Source organism: Schistocerca americana, chromosome 2, assembly GCF_021461395.2.
Source record: "Schistocerca americana isolate TAMUIC-IGC-003095 chromosome 2, iqSchAmer2.1, whole genome shotgun sequence".
Classification (NCBI taxonomy): Eukaryota; Metazoa; Arthropoda; class Insecta; order Orthoptera; family Acrididae; genus Schistocerca; species Schistocerca americana.
Window position 1 is genome coordinate 219,670,419 of NC_060120.1, and position 22,962 is coordinate 219,693,380.

The 22,962-nt window shown below is 37.2% G+C and overlaps 1 protein-coding gene across 1 annotated transcript in view; it reads left to right on the forward strand.

Annotated features, from left to right (window-relative positions):
* The window catches only part of LOC124596080 (esterase E4-like), a 43,614-nt gene that overhangs the window by 16,254 nt on the left and 4,398 nt on the right, over positions 1-22,962 (forward strand). Inside the window, exons 4-9 of the mRNA XM_047135063.1 lie at positions 3,579-3,764; positions 13,392-13,576; positions 16,629-16,803; positions 17,653-17,828; positions 22,240-22,387; positions 22,580-22,712. Of these exons, the coding sequence (XP_046991019.1) occupies positions 3,579-3,764; positions 13,392-13,576; positions 16,629-16,803; positions 17,653-17,828; positions 22,240-22,387; positions 22,580-22,712 (1,003 nt within the window). The remainder of the gene's footprint in view (positions 1-3,578; positions 3,765-13,391; positions 13,577-16,628; positions 16,804-17,652; positions 17,829-22,239; positions 22,388-22,579; positions 22,713-22,962) is intronic.

Genomic DNA, 22,962 nt, shown 5'->3' on the forward strand with positions numbered 1-22,962 from the left:
CCAGATTTCACACATATTGGATGGTCGCCAAACCAATTGGGCAATCCGAGCACTATTCATGGGCAGACCCAAACTTCCATATGTTGTCAGCCATGTGTCTACAACCTGTACTCACAGGCACTGCAATATTGTATCACTTTGATGTCTTGGCCACCAAGTTTGTCTGTTATGAACCCATTGGAACATATCCAGGACATTATTGGGTAACAGCGCCATGCCCACAAACCAGCAGCCCTTAATTTACAGAAGTGGTTTGTGTGTAGATATCTGGTTCCACATCTCCTGAAACCTACCAATCCAGGTCATGCAGAATCCCAGCTGTAACAATATTATGAAAAGGACAGTTGCTACTCACTGTACAATAAGGGCTTTAGCTGCCAGAGACAGTGATCTCGTGTGTGTGTTTTTTGTCTATTTTCAATGCAGACCTTTTTTTGACAGCTCACTTTCCCACAGTCATTTTATTGTGCCTATCTGCGACTCAGCATTTCTTCTACACAGTGAGCAGCAACTATGCTTTACACAATATTATTACATTCCAGCCTAGATTTTCCATGTTACAATCACTGCGTATTGCATTAAAGAAAAAGCAAATGGATATTCACAATCATAAAATGCTTAGTTTAGTATCACAGCTCTGTCGCGCATTAGTTTCACAATGAATATTGATAAGTCTGCTCACCATCTACTGTTCCAGACTTCACTCTAACATACTTTTTCCAAAATGGCAAGAGACTTCAATACTGCTAGCATGGTTATAAATGCATAATTTGCAAAATATGTAAATTCTCAATCTCAGCTCAGCTCCTCTTATAAATCAGTCCGCTACGCTTAACTGACCTTACAGTTTCTGAATTACCTAATGACCAGACTTGAGAAAAACATAATTATTTTATTTGACTATTTTAAATTGTAAACATTTTTTGGCTCATTGCTTCTATACAGAAGCCCATAGTTTTTTAGTACTACTAAAAACATTGATTTCTGCATATAGAAGCATTAGGGAATGTATTCCATGTTAACTTATCATGCATAGCCATTCTGCAAACCGGTTTGACCTGCCACCTGCAGAACTTACTATGTATCACTGTATGTATTCTGGATTTTCAATTATTAAGGTAATTTAAACATGCTCCTGCACATAAGAGTGAATTTTGAAGATGTGTGTATTTCTAATAGTATGGACAGAAAACAGAAACAAATGATTCACGTATTACTGGAAAATTCTTGGTGGGACTTAAGGTGCAAAAGAAGTATTATGTAAACAGTAGCTTTATGTTACACAGTTTCACTAACTTGCATCTTAGTTTTCATATGCAAAATCCCACATCAATGCTTAATATAATTTACTCTCATTTTTATAACCTTATCACTACAGTGCAAGGTGGATAAACATGTTTTGTATCAGAAAGTATATCAAGTACATGCACTGAAATACTAGAGAAATGTTAAGCAAAATTATGAGTGTTAACTATGTTAAGCATTCTACCCCTATATCTATATTTGCAAAGAAGTGCCCCAATTTATTAACCCTTGTACCATTGAAAAGATGAGTGAAATCACTACTAATGCCAGTGATATTGAGAAACAACTGAAATTGTTGAAATTGAACAAACCTCCATGGCCCAATGGAATTCCTATCAGAGTCTATATTGAATTTGTGGCTTAGTTAGCCCCTCTTCTAACTATAATCTATCATAGATCCCTCGAACAAAAAATTGTCCCCATAAGTTGGAAGAAAGCACACATAACACCTGTCTACAAGAAGGGTTGTAGGAGTGATACACAAAACTGCCATCCAGTATCTTTGACACTGATTTGTGGTAGAATCTTAGAAAATATTCTGAGTTCAAACATAATGAAGTATCTCAAACAGTATCTCTTCCATGCCAACCAGCAAGGATTCTGAGAACATCGATCATGTGAAATCCAACTCGCACTTTTCTCACATGAGAAACTGAAAGCTTTGGATGAAGATGGTCAGGTAGGTGTAGTATTTCTTGATTGCCAAAAAGCATTTGACTCAGTATAACACATACCATAATTGTCAGAAGTTTGAACATATGCAGTAACAAGTGAGATTTGTGACTGGGTTAAGGAGTTTTTGGTAGGGAGGACACAGTATGTTATCTTGGATGCGGAGTCATCATCAGAAGTACAAGTAACTTTGAGCGTGCCCCAGAGAAGTGAGTTGGGACCCTTGCTGTTAATATTGTATATTAATGACCTTGTGGACAATATTAATAGTAATCTCAGATTTTTTGCAAATGATGCAGCTATCTATAATGAAGTACTGTCTGAAAGAAGCTGCATGAATATTCAGCAGTCAGATTGTGACAAGATTTCAAAGGGATGCAAAGACTGACAACTTACTTTCATTATTCGGAAATGTAAAACTGTGCACTTCACAAAATGAAAGATATATAATATCACCATAATATCACTGAGCCACAGTTCGAATCAGCCAGTTCATACAAATACCTGGTTGTAACAGTTTGTAGGGATATGAAATGGAATGATTACATAGGCTCTGTTGTGGGTAAAGCAGGTGGTACACTTTGGCTTATTGATAAAATACTGGGGAAGTGCAATCAGTCCACAAAGGAGATCGCTTACAAGTCATTTGTGTAACCCATTCTTGAATACTGCTCAAATGTGTGGGAACCATACCAAATAGGACTAACAGGGGATATTAAACATATACAGAGAAGGACAGCATGAGTGGTCACAGATGTGTCTGAGCCAATGGAGAATGTTACAGTCAAGCTGAAGAAACTAAACTGGGAAACTGTTGACAATAGACATAAATTACCCCATGGAAGTCTACAAATGAGGTTTCAAGAACTGGCTCTGAATGATGACTCTAGGAATATACTACAACCCCCTATGTAGCACTCACATACGGATCATGAGAAGAAGATTAGAATAATTACAGCGTGCACAGAGGCATCAAACAATCATTCTTCTTGCACTACATAAGTGAATGGAACAGGAAGAAACCCTAATAACTGGTACAGTAGGACATACCATCTGCCATGCATTTCAATGTGGTTTGCAGAGAAAAAGCCTCTAAGTGCACGGTAATTAGTCTAATCTTGTCTTCGTGGTTCCTATGGAAGCAAGAGAGGTGTTTGCAGTATATTCATAGTTCCCTTGCTTAATGCTGGTTATTGAAACTTTGTAAATGAGTTTTCATGAGATAGTTGGCATCTATCTTGAGGATCAGACAGCTCAGGGTTTTCAGTATCAATATGATGCTCTCCCATCGGTCAGTCAAACCTTTAACCATTCCTGCCGCTGTTATTTTTATACATTCAGTATCTTGAACTTGAGCGATATTTTAGGATGGATGCCACAACTGTAGGATTTTGCAAATAAAGACTTATATGAAAGATAGTGTGTTGCTGTTGATAAGTTTGTAATAAAAATTGCTTCTTTATTGCTCTTTGATCATTCAGTGGCTGGTGAATAATTTTTTTCTTTGCATGTTGAAGTAGTATGACTCTCTAAATAATGTTTAAATAGACACAAAATATTGTTGATTATAAAAATTGGGACTACATGTTATCATATTACAGGTTTCTTAAGCACTGGAGATTCAGTTCTTCCTGGGAACAATGGATTTAAGGATCAGGTGATGGCTCTCAAATGGGTACAGCAGAATATTGCTTCGTTTGGAGGTGACCCAGACAATGTGACAGTCAGTGGTTACAGTGCAGGGTCCGCCAGTGTATATCTGCACATGCTGTCTCCAATGTCTAGAGGTATATAGCAATTATCATAATACTGATATTATAGGGTAGTAAGTACAAGGGTAAGTCAATTATCATCCACAAAGTAGTTAAAAATTTTTATTGTGATCGAATAGGAAACTTACAAGAACATCATTTTTAACGTAGTCTCCTGGCATTTCAATGCACTTGGTCCATTGTTGTACAAGCTTCCTGATGCCCTCACAGAAGAAGGTTCTCGGTTGATCTGTGAGCCAGGAATGCACCGCTTCTTTCACTGCTTCATCTGAGGCAAATCGACAGCTCCTTAATGCTTGTTTGAGTGGACCAAACAAGTGATAGTCAGAAGGGGCAAGATCTGGACTATATGGAGAATGATCCAGTACTTCAAACTTGAGTTTCTGGAGCATTTCAGCAGTGTCCAAGTGCTTTTGTTTATGCAACTGTGTGAGTTATTTTGGGACCCATCTTGCACAAACTTTATGAAACCCAAGTCTGTTGAGAATGATTTCATAGGCAGAACCATAAGTAATTTGCAGATGATGTGCCACTTTGTTAATGGTTAATTGTCTGTCTAAGAGAATCATTTCATGTGAATGCTCAATGGTTTCTTCATTTGTGGGGGTAAACAGTCGTCCAGCTCCTTCAACATGCGTAACACTTGTGCGACCATTCCAGAATTTTTCAATCCATTCGTGGACACTCCATTGTGGCAAAACACTGTTCCTGTACTGTACCGAAAGTCTTTGATGATTTTTGGCCCCTGATACGCCTTCTGACCACAAAAAATGGATCACTGAATGTTGCTCTTCTTTGGTGCAAATAGACAGTGGAGTACCCATGATTAATAACACGGTAGTAACAACAAAACTAACATAGCAGCTTGAAAATTGCAAAGATATAATAACAAATAAACAAAGCATGCATCATCAATGTAAAATGACTGTATTACCAAAATAAACAAAAATATAACTAAATTGCAGATAATAATTGACTTACCCTCGTACAAATCACGAACTTAACTAAATGTTTTTGAAATGCAGGGAAAAAGAGTACCATGTTGAATAGAAATCTGAAAATGGAAATTGAAATAAAATGAAAGTATGTTTTTTTTAAACACAACAAGGTCAAAGTACAGCATTTTTCATATTACTGACAGCAGTTTTGAGGACCAATAATCACACTGGGACTGAAACAAAGGCTGATATAAAGTATATAAAGTAGGAGATAAAACGCCAAATTTGGTCTATCAAAATTGTTCCACAGTGGATTGTACTATTGTTCCTCTTCCTTATTGTTGAATGGATTCTGAAATGACAGACATGTAGGTAAGTGACTGCTGAACAGAAAATCAACTAACATTGCTCAACAGAGAAATGTCGACTGTGCCTGATGGGACATCTATATGATTACATGTAGATCATGCGAAAGAACTTCTTTCCCTTCTAGCAGCAGTTCCTCATAGGTCACTAGAGTAATAAAGCAAGCCAAGGGATTGCGATATAGTACAGATCAGTCCTGTTTTCAAGAATGTAAACAGTAGGCCTATGTCACTTAAATCAATTGTTTGCAGAAATGTGGAACATGATTTATGCTAGAGACCAAGAATCCCCTCTGTGCTAATTAATATCAATTCCACAAGCAGCACTCTTGTGAAATACATCTCACACTATTCATCAATGAGATGAAGATGGTACCCAAGTTGATACTGTATCCCGTAACTTGTAGAAGACTTTCATACTGTCCAACACTGCCACATCAAAAGAAAATATGAGCCATATCAGACTAGGTTTGTGGTTGGATTGACATCTTCATCACATCTAGAACACAGCACACTGATCATAATGGGTGAGACATTATCAGACATGAAACACCAGAAGATCCATGAGGCTGTTTACAGATGCTCTTGTATACAGAAAAATCCCAAAGGTACAAAACTACAGCAAAATACAGGAAGATCTGTAGATGACTGAAGCTAGTGCAAGGGGTTGGATGCTGAAAAAAAAAAAAGTTTGAACACATTAATGGCAATGAATCACTGGAAAAAGGAATAACTATAAAATATCTGGAATTTTGTGTCCAGAATAAACTTAAGTAGAATGACCACACAAAATGAAATGCGGGAAAGGTAGGTGTCACACTGAGATTCATTGAAAACATTGTAGGGTAATGTATTTCACCCGTAAAGGAGTTCACTTAACAAAATCCCACTTAAATGAATGGGTCCTTACAGGATAGGATTAATACAGCAGATAAAGAAGACCCAAAGGAAGGCACCATGTTCCGTCATGAATTTGTTTTGTATGTACAACAGCATCATAGAGACGCTGACTAAACTCCAGCAGCAGCTGCTGTAAGACAGGCAGTGGGCATCATGGAGAAGTTTTAGTGTTAAAATTATGAAAGCATAGCTTCCAAGAAGAGCCACACAACCTATTACTCCTGCCTAAATATTTATCTCACAAAATAATCGAGATGGAAAAATTGCATTCATTCAAGTTCACACAGAGGATAGCAAACTATCATTTTACATGCAACACTGTCTTTGATATAGTCATTTAGTTGAACACTTCAAAGGTGTTCCAGTAGAGTTCACTATGACACATCAGATAAAATGAGCTGTCAATGTGAGAGCCACATTATTATTATTTTAATGCAAAATAGCCTGTTGTCAAAGAGATATACGGCAAGTTTGTAGCTAGTAAGAACACAGAAATCAGTAGTTCGTTGTTGGTGATATATCTGAACAGGTGCAAGATCTCACATGATATAATGGAAAAGTCCTCTTGATTTGCTTTGATCTATTACCAAATTTCCCAATTTTATTGTACACTCCATTTCACAAAGATTCTACAGTATCAAGTGGCCTAAAAATTGTATCACTGTAGGATCATTATGAACATTTTAGAAAGTAATAAATACTTCATAAAAATATTTGATTACTTCTTCTGAAAGAAGCCTCTTTCAAGTAGTCGCACTAATTCATCTATTCATTTTCACACTAGCCTGTACATAACTCACCACGAGAAATATCTCTCAAGGATGTGTTGATACATCTTCTCAGAGAAATTTGCAAAAAATGATGATAAGGTCCTTTGATAAAATCCACATTTGCTGGTTGTAAAACAGCTTTTCCATGGTCTGTCCTGATTGCATTAATTTTTTAAAATCATCAGATTCAGTTCACCATGAAGCATCCTAAGATCTGACTACATCGGGGAGTTATCCATGCAATTATCAGCAAAATTTGCACGCTACATCAAAGCATAAAATAGTCATTATTTTAACCAGTGATGTAGCATGTACATTTTACTGATAGCTGGATGGTTTACTCTCATAACTAATACAGTCAGATATGAGAATGGCTAATGTTACACTGAAATTGGTTATTTTAAAAAATTAATGTGTTCAAACTATATAATAAAAATTCTGTTTCAGTAATCTGTTCCAGAACTTTTCAAAAGTAGACGCATTTGGCTCTAGGAACTCAAAATTATGCACAGAAGTGGTTTATTTCACATTTAAAAAGAGAACTAAAGTGAATGAGTAAGTGCGTTATGGTGGGATGACCTCTCATACAGAGCTAGCATTTGGCACTTCTCCTTGACTCTCGTGGTTGTCTGCGAGGACACTCCCCACCATACCTCTCTGTACTTCATGCTGTCTTCTAATGTGACTAAGATAGAGATGCATCACTGCCTCTGCATTTCTTGGTCATGTTCATACAGTTATGTTTCATTGTCAGTTTTTAACTGATCTACCTGTTCCTACAACATATGACAAAACATCCAATAGCTGCAGACTGCAGTCACATAAAGGATATTACGTAAGCTGCAGTGTGAAGAATGCACTGAAACTGCTGATATACTGGTAGCTAGTACAGGCATTCTCTTCAATCATTTTCTCAACATGGAACAAATTTTCTTACTAGCACTGGATAATAATGAATAGATTGATTCTCTTTGAAAGTATATTTAATGTATGGTTTCACTGAATCAATTAAAAGTTACTGAAAACTGAAAGAGGAGTGAAAAAAATCCTACCATTTTACAAAGCAATGGCCTAATTTGAAACTATAGGATGTTAGTATCCTCATTTAAACTACACTGCTGACACTATTTTGATATTAGGCAGTACATGAAACTAGAAATCCAACTTAGATTTCTAAAACTCAATCCATAATGGTTCAAATGGTTCAAATGGCTCTGAGCACTATGGGACTCAACTGCTGAGGTCATTAGTCCCCTAGAACTTAGAACTAGTTAAACCTAACTAACCTAAGGACATCACAAACATCCATGCCCGAGGCAGGATTCGAACCTGCGACCGTAGCGGTCGTGCGGTTCCAGACTGCAGCGCCTTTAACCGCACGGCCACTTCAATCCATAATGTAAGTTACAACAACATATTAAATCAGATATTGTCATTATATGCCATTCTTAAATGAACTGAAATTGATCAGAACTTAATTGTTGAAAAGTTTGTCAAATCCAATTCAGAACTCCTTGGGAAGTGATTACCAGGTACTGGTAACTAGCATTTCTAATCCAAGTGCAGGGCTCAGCAAGATCACCTTTAATTTAGGCTTCCTTGGAAAGAATCTTGGGAAGGAAGAACATGTAATAATAGGATAGTTTGAGCTGAAACCTTGATTTGATTTTTATTTGGTCCTGTTGATTACATATTGTACAGATGGTGTACTAGTAATATATGTCACATATATACTGCTTTACTCGGTTTCTAAGAACCAATGTTTGCATATAATATTACAGCCAGAATTTTACTGGCATAAATTTAATTGTAAGCTTAAGCATGTAGAATAAATAAAAGTACACATTTTTATTCTAATAACACAAATAATTTACATTTTATAATCAATATTTAATATGAAATTCAAAATTACATCTTTATGATGTAAGTAAAAATGTCACATTTTTTCTGTTAAGAGTGTCTTTTTATCAAGTTGTTTTCTTTGTTCTTACACTAATGGATGCCTGGTAACTCTAAGAATTCACTAATTTTATTACAAAAGTTTGATCTGTGAGGCATGTTCTTAGTTTCCTTTTGAATACCTGTATGTTATTAATTTCCTTTTTTATACTGATGGGGAGCTTATTGTATACGTTTATACCTGACTCAGTAACTCCACCATTGCATATTTTTGTGAGAGTTGCAGAGGTTTGGTGGAAATCTGTCACCTGCCTTGTGCCATGACTATGAATGTCACAGTGTTTCTGAAATAATTTCATGTTGCTGGCTACAGAAATCACCCGTGAGTATGTGTACTGATTGACCTGTAATAGCAAATATCATGAGTTATTTGAAAAGCCCCTGCAGGATGTTCTGTCAGAGACCCCATAAATGTAGCTTGCTGCTCATTTTTTTAACTTTGAAGATATTTTCAGCTCTTGCAGCATTTCCCAGAAGATTAAGCCATAGGAGAGTATAAAATGGAAATACGCAAAATCTGATAACAGCATATTTCACTGTCAACAAAGTGAGAAATGGTTCACAGTGCGAAGCAAGCTGAGTTAAGTTTCTTGACCAGCTGATCGATTTGCTCCTTCCATTTTAAAAGACTGTCTGTCTGATTGTCTAAGAATTTTGTATGCATGGTTTCATTAATTTTCTGATTGTTAAATCCATTTCAGAAACTTAAAGTGTTTTATTTGTTGCCTGGAACCATACAGACTAGTTTTTGAAAAATTTAGGGTTAGGCTATTTGCTGCGACCATTTGTGTACTTGGTTATTGTCTGTCAGGGATGTATCCTGCACTGTGGAGTTGGGCACCTTGATCAGAATACTTGTTTCATCAGCTCTGTCATTAATTATAATTGGTAGATCATTAACATAGATCAAGAAAATCAGTGACCCAGGGATCAAACCCTGGGAGTCTGCATTTCCCCTGAGTTTATTGTTACACCTGCCCCCATTAAGAACACTCTCTGTTTCCTTTTGTGTAAATAATATTCTAGCCAAGTTAAAGGCTAGTCTCTGATGCCATAATGTGGAAGCTTTTTAACACTGTGTTATAGTCTACAGAGACAAATGCCTTAGCATGTTCACCAAGGATCCCCATTGGATACCTTTTGAAATTTAGTTCACCTACAATTTCATCTGTCTGGCTAAATATTGCTCTCTCTGTGGAGAATCCCTTATGAAAGTTTAACTGTGCAGATGTCACTGAGCTATTTTGAATTACGTGGCAATAAATCCTATGATACACTTGTCTCTTAAATATCTTTGAGAACACAAGCAATGAGAGATGAACTAATAGTTAGATATTACATTCCTCACTCCATTTTTGTGGACTGGCAGAGGTATCAACTGTTTTAGTCTATCTGGAAATACCCCAGTTTCTACTGACTGGCTACACAAATGGTACAATATGTGACAATGTGCCTATGATAGCATACTATTTTATTTTACTTAGCAAAACCAGTTAACTGCCTCTCAGTTTGGTTTTCATAAAGGGTTGTCCACACAGAAAGTGATACAAGACCCCACAAATGAAGTGCAAATAGAGCTAAGCAAGAAAAATTGTCCTGTTGGTATATTCTACTGCCTTGCCAAAGTATTTTATTTTGTGCATCACAAAAATCTGCCTAGCCAACTTAGTGTTAAGACATTAATGGCAATTGTCTTGCATGATTGGAATCTTCCCTCTATAACAGAAAGCTGAGGGTTTCATCAACAGACTCTATCTCAGGCATGAAAATAACCTGACAATGGGACATACTAACATGTGATGTACCACATGGATCGGTACTGGATCCACTCTTAAAAGGACACTTCAAAAACTGTAATGTTTATTAGTGACACAAGCATACTAACCAAGGGTTCAAACTCCCTTAGCAGATACAACTCCAATGATAGCTGAACAGGGCTAAAAGTGGTTCACAGCTAACAGTTTGTTACTCTCACAATGACTCATATTATGCACTTTGAAAATAGCATAAAGATCTTTTAGCACCAGAATAGACATTAATGGCCATACAATGAATGAAGTACAGTTTGTAAAATTCCTTGGGGTCTAAATAGGTAGTAATTTAAAATGGAGTCAACACATGGATAAACTAATGACATTCAGTTCAGTTTGTTATAGCATAAGAAGCACCTCTCAATATGTTGACCTAAAGACAAGAAAGTTAGCTTATTTTGCATATATTCACTCCCCATTGTCTTACGGAATTATCTTCTGGGGCAGTGCACGTAAAGTAAACAGTTGTTAAATTCAGTTTAAACTGAACTTTGATATAAAAAGTCAGATAATATGAAGATCCAAATGCTGATGAAGCCATTATTTCATCACAGAGATATCTCTGTGACAAAGTGGTGGCCTCATCATCTTCGGACACCACCTGCTGGAGAACTGATATCCTTTGTACTCTCTACACATGGGGCTTCCTTCAAGAATTTTTTTTTCAAGGTACATGTGGGTTCTGCCTTCTCAGACACCTTTACCAACGAAAATGGTGCGCCTCAGGTTCCATCCTGAGTGTCGTCCTCTTTGCTGTCACCATTAACAGTGTTGTGGCCTGTCTCCCACCAGGCATCTCCGGCTCTCTTTTCGTTGACAATTTTGCCATCTATTGCAGTTCTCCACAGACTTGTCTCATTGAGCGGTGTCTTCAGCAATGCATCTTTACTCGTGAAGCATTGACAATGGCTTTCATTTTTCCACTGACAAAACAGTTTGTATGAATTTCTGGCAACACAATTGGTTTCTTCCATGTCTTTGAGTCTTGGGCCTGTTGCTCTTCTGTTTGTTGAAACTACAAAAATCCTGGGGCTCATGCTCAATAGGAAACTTTCATGATCCTCCCATGTGTCTTACCTGGCCACTGCTATACACGGTCCCTCAGTGTCCTGTGTGTCCTCAGCGATACTCTCTGGGGAGCAGATCGGACCAGCCTCCTCCGTTTGTACCGGTCCCTTGTTTATTTGAAAATAGATTATGGGTGTTCCATTTGTTCATCTGCATGTCCATCCATTTTATGCTGTCTCAATACAATCCATCATCATAGAATCTGTTTGGCCACTGGCACCTTTTATACTAGCCTGGTTGAGAGTCTGTATGCAGAAGCTGTCAAACTCCTGCTGTCATACTGCTGTGACTTTCTCTGCAACAGACACGCAAGCCGTCTGTCTGCCTCTTTTCTCGGTGACTCCTTTGATCGCCAGTATGGGGCACATCCCTTTTCTCTGTTACCTTCTGGAGTTTGCTTTCAGCTATTGCTTTGGCAGCTTAATTTCTTGCAATCTGCCATTTTCCCAGTGGGTGTGACCCCTTCATCACCTTGACTTTGTGTGGTGGCTCCTGTTCACCTTGAATTTCATTCGCTTCCTAAGGACACCACTTGTAACTTGCTCTGTCGCCATAAGTTTCTTGACCTTCACACAGAACTTTGTGGTAGTACCTTTGTGTACACTGATGGCTTTTGGACTGACCATCATGTCGGGTGTGCCTTCGTCATTGGCACCAATGATTTTCGGTATAAGCTTCTGGAACACTGCTCAGTATTTACAGAAGAGCTCTTCGTCCTGTATCAGACCAAGCAGTACATCTGGTGATGCAGGCTTTTCAATTGTGTCATCTGCTCAAACTCTCTCAGCACTTCGGGACCTGTGTGTGCTGTACACCGTCCATCCCTTAGTGCAACGGGTCCAGGAGAGCTTTCACTTGCTCAATCTTGATGGAGTCACTGTGATGTTTATGTGGGTCCCTGGTCATGTCGGTCGTACAGGGGACGAGGCCACTGACACTGCTGCCAATGTTGCAGTCCTTGTATCTCAGCCCACTAGTTCTTCCATTCCATCCAATGATCTGTGTGTTGCCATCTGTCGGCAGGTGGCGTCACTTTGGCATGACTAGTGGTCTTCCCTTCATGGGGACAAGCTCCAGGGAATTAAACCTCCTAACGGCTTGGCTGACCACCTCTCGGCCCTCCCGTCACCAGGAGATCATTTTAGCTAGGTTGCATTTTGGGCACTGCCTTTTTGGCCATCGCCATTCGTTCCCCACAACTTTGTGCTCATTGTCCTCGACCTTTGATGGTATATCATTTCCTGACAGAATGCCATTCTTTTAACCACTTATGTTCTAATTTATGTTTGCCGTCAGAGCTATTGGCAGTTTTAGCGAATGATGCGCAGGCTGTCAACCACTTTTACTTTTTATCCTTTGTAGCAATATGGCGAAGGACATTTAATCTTTAGTTCAGGACCTCCATTGTCCTTATGGCTCATTTTATGGCGCTTTCTCCCAGAGAAAGTCCCTGTTTTTAGTTGTCTTTCCTTCTGTTGATTGGGCTTAATGTGTAATTGCTTTTAACTCCTTGTTCTCCTTCGTGTTATAGGGTTCCGACATGGGCGCGTATGACCTTAGCTGTTTTTGCACCTTAAAACAAAAGCTTCTGATACTTGGTAATGGATGCTTTTCATCTGAAACCAGTCATCAAAACATTGTAATTTGCAACTGAGACTAAATACAGTGAACTATATTCTGGCACTTGCTTTTCTCTGTGCCACCATGGCAAATATTACTATTAATTAGAAGGTGATCCTTTTCTACATAACGTCTCTGTTTTTTTTCAGTGCTACAACAATATTTAAAGTTGCTACATAATCCTCATTGAAAGTACAAATTGCTTTTTCAGGCTTGTTTCATAAAGGAATTGCAATGAGTGCAGCTGTTCAATCAATTGTTATAAAGGACCCGTTGCAACAAGCCAAGAAGCAAGCAAGAATGCTAAACTGCCCTGACACATCATCAGAGCAGATTGTTAATTGTCTGAAAGGAAAGGATGCCATAGAGATTGCAGAAACACTACCACAGTTTTTTGTAAGTGTTATGTACTATTAAGAACATAATAAAATCAAACAAAAGATTTTACATTGTCACACATGCTAATAGACCAGAAAATTGTCGATACTGGGAAATGGCAGTGAGAAGCATCACACATCTCTCATATCTGGTTGTTTATTTTAAACATTTACTGTCAGCTATTTTTGTTATATACTTAACAAAGTCATGAACTAGTATGTTTCATTCATATCTACAAAATATTGTTTGTAGGCAAAAAGAGTGTAACTGGTTTAAATATTTTGATATACTGCAAGGTGAAATGACTGTTTTTTTATTAAGTGTACAGATAATGATGTGCTTGTATAGCTTAACATGCAGTGCACTATCTTGTGAAACAGGGAAGTGCACCAGGCCCAGATAGAAGCTGTACTGTGGATTAAGGACTGTTGGTCTGGTACACCAGCCTGCCTAAGTGTAGTTTCTCACACTTGCTTAGGTGAATTCTAGGCTGGTTCCCAATCTCCACCTCCAAAAATACCATAGACAAACAGCTAACATATGATAAAATACAGAACAATGTTTACATGAATCACAGACATGGTTTTCCTCCCATAGGTTAATTGAAGACTGTTGAGATGGGAAGGGCATCCAGGAAAGAAGTTAAAATAATAAAAATAAATCTGATAAGGCACCCCATATAACAAGATAAATATTAGGAAAGAGAGATTAATTTATTAATATAGTTTGAAACGGAACTGACAATTTTAAATCTTTCTGCTAATTTGTCCAGTTACCTTAATTGTGTATAATGCCAATGTTCGTCACTTCTATTTTAAGAATGTTTCCTATTGTACCTTATCTACATGGCCACATGAACCAAAGTTGAGTTATCGCCTCAGTCTTTTGCCTCTTCTATCATTTTTGGTTTTCATCCATGCTACTGTGAGTTCCCATTCTGGCTATAGCTTTTCTGACTCCATCCTCCCATGTCAACTTTGACCCACTAAGGCATCTCCTTCCTTGTGGCTTCCCTTCTAGCACTTTTTTTTACCATCCCTTCTCAGTACATGTCCCATCCATTCAATCTATCTGTTTCTTGTTCCTACCGTCACATCTTGCTCACTGTACAATGCATAGGTTTCTGTGTTCTTTCTTCTGCTGAAATTGTATGCCCAAAAATTGGTTCAAAACTTTTCAAAACACTTTGTTTTTGAAGATGATAATTTTCCTCTCTATCTTCCCTGTCAGTATTCACATCTCGGCCACGTATGTTAAGACAGTTGCCTTGAAAATACTTAGTTTTGATGTCTTTTTTAGCATTTGATGGTGAATAGTTTATTCATTGCAAATATGCAATTCTTGTAGATCTTATATGGTTCATTATTTTCTTCTCTGCATTATTTACTCCAATTAACAGTATTTCCTAGGCATTCGAAGGATCCAGTCTTCATAAACAAAATTCTTCCCATCTCTACTATTTCCTCCTCTTATTTATCTGCCTTTTTTGTTATCATACATAACATTCCTCTTCAATAGACTTCAAACCCACTTTTTATGCCCCCTCAACTAACACTGTAGCAGTCTTTTATAGTCCATCATCCTCCTCTGATACAAGAATAGTACTTTTGACAAAAGCTAATAATTTCACTTCATCATCTACGCTGAAATCTCTGCAAATCAATGATGCCTTTTTTAGTGTCTTCTCCAGTATCAGGTTAAGTAGGCTAGGGAAGCTGCAGTCTATACTTCATACCCATATTCAATATAAAACATTCATATTCTCTGCCTTCATCTTTCACCTAACACTTAGTTTCCTCAATTCAAATTCTATAGTCTGATTAAAATAACTTGACAGTTGACTCTTCACGGGCTGACTCACCAATCAGAGCACTCATCACCACCCCCGAACCATTTGCTGTTGCCAAACTGCCTCAACAATTGGTCAGTTCACCCCCCCCCCCCCCCCCCGCCCCCCACACACACACACGAGATGCATGCGTTTCATACATGGCACTAGAGCCTTCTGCACAAGACGGGATTCAGTGTTACATATATTATAATCACAGAGATTGGTACATTAGTAAAGTTTTGCACAACATTACGTGAAGCCAAATTTTTGAAGGTTGCAATTCATCGTTGCTACTGGAATAGGAGTCACAAATGAACAGCATTAAGCATGGGAGTGTTGTAGTGTAGTGGTAAGCACATGAACTTGTCGTGTGGAAAGTTGTGGCTTCGAAACTCATGAAGGACAGCGAACTTTTTTATTTCTAAATCTAATCAAAATACTGTAATTATTATTTTTGCAGTTAATTGATTTAGATGTATTTGTTTTTTTTTCCTAATACTTTGCCGCATTATTTTCACTAAAGTATTGACAATTTTATTTGCCCTTATTTTTCTTCCTATCGTTCTTTTTTCATTTGGAATTTGCCAGTAACACCTATAATCTACAACCAAGTCCCAAACAGGAATGTTCATTGGTTGGTTAAGTGGCAGTTTGTGTAGCCAATGTAAGGATAGTTTCAGGTAACTAATGGATGACAGCGAGAAATTACAGTTCGTTGTTTAGTGCTGAAACTGAATTTTTTCTGTCTTAAGTTTGCTCATAGAGGTTAGCTTTAATTGCCTTGAATAAAGTGATAGTTTTGCCACAGAATGTTGACCACAAATCATGAGGTTGTTGTCACAGTTCAGTCACTGGTCACTTAAAATCAGCAGTTGACAGAGCATCTTGCATTTCCATCATACCTGCCATGGCTGCTTCCAACTTTGCTCCACCTTACAAATTAACAGCATTTGTGAACTGCCCACTGTGTTTCTGTGTTGTGGATAACTGAGTGGTAGCTGGCAACACTGAATGGCAAGTGACAGATGACAACTATCAAATAATTTCAATCAGACTACAGTCGGTTTGCTCAGTTTCAAAGATATTCCTGGTTCTTCTATCCTGTTTCATATACTCAGAAAAGTGATGGCTTTTTTTAAGGAATGTCTCACAAATAATTACAATGTGCATTGCTTAAAAACAGTGTAAACCTAAGACAATGCAGTGTAGTTAACTCCTTGTTTTTTATTACTTTTATAGGAATGGGGTTGGGATCCTATGGTTGTATTTGGTGTCATTGTTGAAAAAGATTTTGGAGATGGGGCTGACAGATTCATAACTGTAGATCCCACTGAACAACTACTCTCTGGAGATTTTGCTCAAGTTCCATTGATAACAGGAACCACCAAAGACGAATTCTCCTGGATAGCTTTGGGTAAGTAATCTGCACTAAGGATGACCTGATATTTAAAAAAAAATAATAATATTACTGAATAAACATAGAGATCACATAGAAAAATTTAAGGAAATTACATCTCACACAAATGCTTACTAGCAATCATTCTTCCCACACACAGTAAGTAAATGGAACGAGAAGTAATGTTAATTCAGAATATAACAAAAAGTAAATTCTGACACACAATTCACAGTAATTCATAGAGTATAGATGTAAATTTAGGTGACATGGGCAAAAGTAAGGACAATGTTGCATCTTGAGTGTCAACAAAGACTGCTTGGAGCTGGGAGACAGACTGCAAGAAAGAGTTTTGTTCATCAGACTACTACTTAAATTTCATCTCATGCAACACTCCATATAATATAGCAAAATTGGTAGTTGTAGTTTGATTTCATGGATGGCTGTTTGTCTTCACATGGAAAGTGTGGGGTATATCAGATACTGCAATGACACATCGTAGTTGAGTGTTGTTATGTGGAATCTTTTTATCCACTTCGCAATTGGGAACTGAGCTCCATTTCACTGTGTATTCCAAGATGGTATTCACCATTTCAGTAGAAATCCTCATGCAAGATGTCAGGTCAGGTGTTTAGTTAAAGGAGGCTACAGTGGTACTAAAACCGATGTACTGTCCAGCGATTATGAGTCTGTACAGTATGGTGTTCAAAATTTGCAATTAACAGTTTACTGTTTCAGAACCATTCTTTTGGGGCATTCATTTTTGTTTTTTTAATTTTCAACTTGTGTTTAAGAAAAATATGGCAGTTAATGCAGACTTAATGTTTGCTAATATGTTTTACTTTGAACTACAATTATTTAATATTTCAGAGATTCTCTACAATGGTCTGGCAGAAAATATGACAGAAAATTATGAGACAGTATTCCCAATTTCATTTATTTATGAGCGAGATACACCACACTCGCTAGAAGTCAGCAGAGAGCTGAGGAAGTTTTATCTTCAAGACAAACCAATAACAAATGACTCTGCAACTGGGCTTGGACAAGTAAGTAAGAAACTAGCTACATACACTGGGGGAGGCCTACAAGGATTGGGACATTCAGCTGGAGAGGACCTTCTCCGTGCAGTTGACAACAACCCTAATGTCACCATAAGACAATTAGCTCCAACGAGTAATGCTAGCCAGATGATTGACATGGGAACCTGCTGTATGTATACCACGTACAACACAACTTATATAAAAATCGCACAAGGGTTTTGTGATGTCCAGTTTACAACTGTTTCCCCAACTCAACATTCTGATAAGAAACTTACACTGCAAACATTTTTATTATTTTCTTCATTTACAGGAATGAATGACGAAACAACAATAAAACTTGAGCAACAGTATTTATGTATATAAAATGTGTATAGAAAAAGTAGACTTCAGGATATAATTCTGACACACAAAAAAAAATAATAATAAAGAGGTTAATGTCAACTAATGTCCAGAGAAGTATGACTATGCAGATTTTCACCAACACAGTACCACTATCATCAACACTCACACTTTTTGGAGTGTGCTTTGCATTGTTCATTTTGCAGAGTTGTCCGTGAGTGAGGGTATGCCATAAAGCTTGGGTACAGTAGTAAGCGGTTGATATTAGGCATAAGTAGAGGTTATATTCATGTATGGAGTGGTAATTTACAGGATGAATAGGAATATCTTTATCAAGCAGATGCTGTTTTTGAGGAATTACTTTCTTTGTGCATATACGTCAGTGGCAGTTTGAATGCTGTTTCATTTGGAGAAAGACAAGAAATAATGTAATGTTCCCAAAAAAGAAACATATAATGATATATTGAGCCAGTATAAGAAAACTTTTTTTATATATTTAAAGTTAGTTGTAATATTGAACTTAAAACACAGAACAGGTAGTACTGTAAATTCTTTAAGACCTCTCTGCAAACTCCAAGAGATTGCCCAAAAAAATATGAAAGACAAAACAGTTAAACAGCTGTGACCAAATTAAACTGTACTTCCTAAGATATGAATTCATTGATTGCAGTCTTACAGTGTTATGAAGCATCTCGAAAAGCTATAAAGTATGCAGTTTGCCAAAGAGGTTATTCTGCTTTGGGATTAGAAAGAGATTTTCTTAGAGAAGATGGCCTTTGCTGATGAATCAGCCTTTCATGTTTGTGGAATGGTCTTCACATGTGTCTGAATCTGAGACTCAGCAAATATAAGTGCTGTACAGAATTTGTACCTTCATAATAGGAAATAGAGTGGCTTCCACAATAAACTGTCACACAGAATTGAAACTAATCCCAGAAGAAGAGATTAGTAAATAACCTCTTTTTTAAATGAATTATTCTGCTTCAGTTCTTGAGCAGAATATAAAAATATTTAGAAAACTTTAAATAGTATGATGTATGAGAATGATGGCAATACCGATCTGTTGAAGCTAGCCTGTGAATAATTGTACAAAATTAAAATAAAAAGGAAATTACTCATAATATTAACGCTATTTATGACAGAAGAGGAGTGACTGTTTGCCAGATACTGAAACAGACTGCATTGGAATTTTAGGGTTGTTCAGTCATGGATTCCACAGCAAAACTAATTGTATAGATTTCAAAATTTCTCAACTATCTTCTTTTGAATTATTTGCATGCAGTGTTCCACAGCTTCTACTTTTTTGAGGATGACATGACATGATTAATCATCAAGCAAATGAAACATGTAAGGTGACATGAATACAGGGTTTACAACAGTATGTTTTTTTTCCCTCCACAGAACCTTCCTCAAAAACATTAGTTACAACAACAACAATTTATTTGCACAATCTTGCAGATAATGCAACTAATAAGTTTACATACACACAGCGTGTAACAAAAAGGTATAGCCAAACTATCAGGACACATTCCTCACACATAGAAGAATAAAATGTGTTATACGGACATGGGCCCAGAAACACTTTATTTCCATATTAGAGCTCATTTGCTACTTCTCTTCATAATCAAATAATCACGTGGAACACACAGAAACAGAATGTGCCCTCATTACATGACACATTTTCTTACACGAAATGTTTAAAATACCATCTTGGTACAGTTAGTTAGAATATACAGTACGCTGTAATTCTTAGGTTCACCACCATGTTGTTCTTCCAATTTAACAAAGGTAATCCTCACTTGCGACTTACTTCATTGCTTCTGTTGGCATGTGACTAATTTCACTGTTCTAGCAGCATCAAGCATGCAGCATGAACTTTTTAGTGTTCGTCATGACTTGGTTTCCGGTACAGTGCAATGGAAGTGTATTCTAATGCAGGACTGGCAGCTTCCCATTTTCTGAGCGGATTATCAGATGGTAATAACTGTATTTAATAAAATGGGACACCTACAGTCATCCTTATGATGTTATTTATTATATGGCTAACAGTTTCAGTGCTTCTGTACACCATCTTCAGGCCTTAACTGATGCTGAGGGGGTTAACTCCAATCGTACACATGATTCATCAGTGGCCAACATCTATAAACTGGTTTTCACAGACTATCTATAACAATGATGCTGTGTCTCCACATCAACTACTAACTGACTGGCTAATATCCATGGTGCTCAATGTTTGTATCACAATATATTTCCAGAATGATGGTGCTCCAACAGGAGGACATTTGAAGCAACTGATTGTTGTGTTAGGGATGCTTAAGCATACTATTTGCAACTGGGGGAGGCCTACAAGGATTGGGACATTCAGCTGGAGAGGACCTTCTCCGTGCAGTTGACAACAACATAAGACAATTAGCTCCAACGAGTAATGCTAGCCAGATGATTGACATGGGAACCTGCTGTATGTATACCACGTACAATGTGTGCAGGCACTATCAGCAGTTGTTTTTGTTCCATGGCTACACTTTAGTGAATGTTAATTCAACAATGGATCAACCCTCAGCTTATTACAAATGTGCTAATCATGGATGAGGCTTCACTTCATCTTGATCTGAATGCAAATTCTCACAATCAGCATGTGTGGGCTATCAAGAATCCTTGTGAAATTGTGCAACTACGTTATCAACAACTTTTGGGCTGGCATTGTTGGTGACAGTTAGAGCCTCAGCCCAGGCTCAACAGAGAAACTTATCCATGCTGTGGAAAATGAACTCAAACATGGAAATAAAGCTTTTCTGGACCCACATCCAAGTAACACATTTTCTTCCTCTATGTGTGAGGAATGTTTCCTGAAAGCTTGAACATACCTTTCTGCTACACCCTGTAAATAAGTTAACAAAAGATAATCTTCTGATCTAAACTATTCTTTACAATAAAGAATATGTCCTTGCAGCAGATTTTTGGTGATTAATAAAAGTGTTTTTTAAGTCCTTCATCAGTATATATCAAAACAGGAGGAAAAATATGCATTGAGGACTATAGAAGCTAGACGCAATTGTAAAGCAGACGAAGCACTTCATGAAAAGAGATACATGATGAAGGAAAAGAGACTGTGATAAAAATGAACCAATAATCAAATACGATTTTTGAATATCAGTAACTAACTACCAGAAACTGATAAAACATAATTGAAAAATAAGAAAAAAACAATAAAGTCTTATAACATTCAGAGCTGGGATGCTGATTGAAGAAATGTGAGATAAACTGAACAAGAACAGACCATTGATGGGGGTGGGGTGGGGGGTGGGGTGGGGGGTGGGGGGGGGGGGGGAAGATAGGTCAACAGTAAATGAGGAAACAGTCACCATACTTTTAATGAAATTAAAACTGCAAAATGGGAGATAGATTTTAATTGATAGATAACTCAGAATAGTAACAGAAAATGGGAGGGTGCTGTAAAAGAGGATAGAGAACAACAGAGAGCCATTTTGAGTTGTTGAACTGCTTTCCTGATTTCAAACTCTGGTGTTGAGTGGCTGGATCTGAACTACTCATTTGTGAGTCAGGTACCAATGTTCCTGCTGTTATCCTCCCCTGTATGCTCTCTATAAATGTGAAAAAAAATCATGAGGAAAATAAAAATATTTATGAACTTCGATTCAAACAGATGATAATACCGAGGATCAAACTTAAATTGAGAATGTTCTAACATAATATGACATTTATGATACAGAAAATTAGGCAGGTTTGGAGAGACAGGTATACAACTGCACTGGAACAGCTGTAATTGTATCTGATGAAGTTTTCATTAAATTCTTCTAAAATGCAACAAGATACAAAACACAGTTTTAAATTTTGTCCATTATTTCAGGTAGACTTTATCAGTGATCTGATTTAGTAGCTAAACAATCACATATTATGTTTTATTGTAATGTAGTTCTACTCCCAGATGAAACTTTTTCAGTGTGACTCCAATCTTGTCAGCTTGTAGTCAAATAAACTGTACTTTGTTTATACTTCTTTAGTTGTGATAGAATTATAATTCTTGTGGTCTATTCTTATTTCTGCTTCACTTTTACAGGCATACTCTGACTCACTTGTCATATTCCCAGTCGATCGCGCTGCCAAGATAGTTGCTCAGAAGAGTTCAGCACCTGTGTATTATTACCACTTCATGTATGCAGGGAGATACAGCTGGGTGTATACACCAGGAACAGAAACACCATATGGTAAACACCTCCCTTCAATGATATATAGGTAGCGATAATGAATATCTATGACAAATTTCTGTCAATAGACAATTTTCGGTTTTGTTAGAAGTAAAATACATATAACAGCTTTGACAACAATATTATAGAACATTCTTCATATTCTATTTACAATCAATTTCCTGTTAATGATTTCCTTTCTTCCTCTGACAGGTGTTTCACATCATGATGATCTCATTTATTTGTTCTACATCTCAGCAATGTTCCCAGAATTTGTTAAAACTGATCCTGAATACACAACAGTTAAAAGAATGACAAAAATGTGGGCAAACTTCATCAAACATGGGTGAGTTGCTCAATTCATAGATGCAGAAGCTGATATTTTGTACATAGTTCATCTGAATAAAATGTGCAGTTTTATAATTAGCTGGTTTATATGATGGAAAGTATGTATTATGACTTCTTATAACTTGGAACAAATATATATATATGTTGTTGTCGTCGTGGTCTTCAGTTCACAGACTGGTTTGATGCAGGATGTGTCCTACCAACCGATCCCTTCTTCTAGTCAAGTTGTGCCACAAATTCCTCTTCTT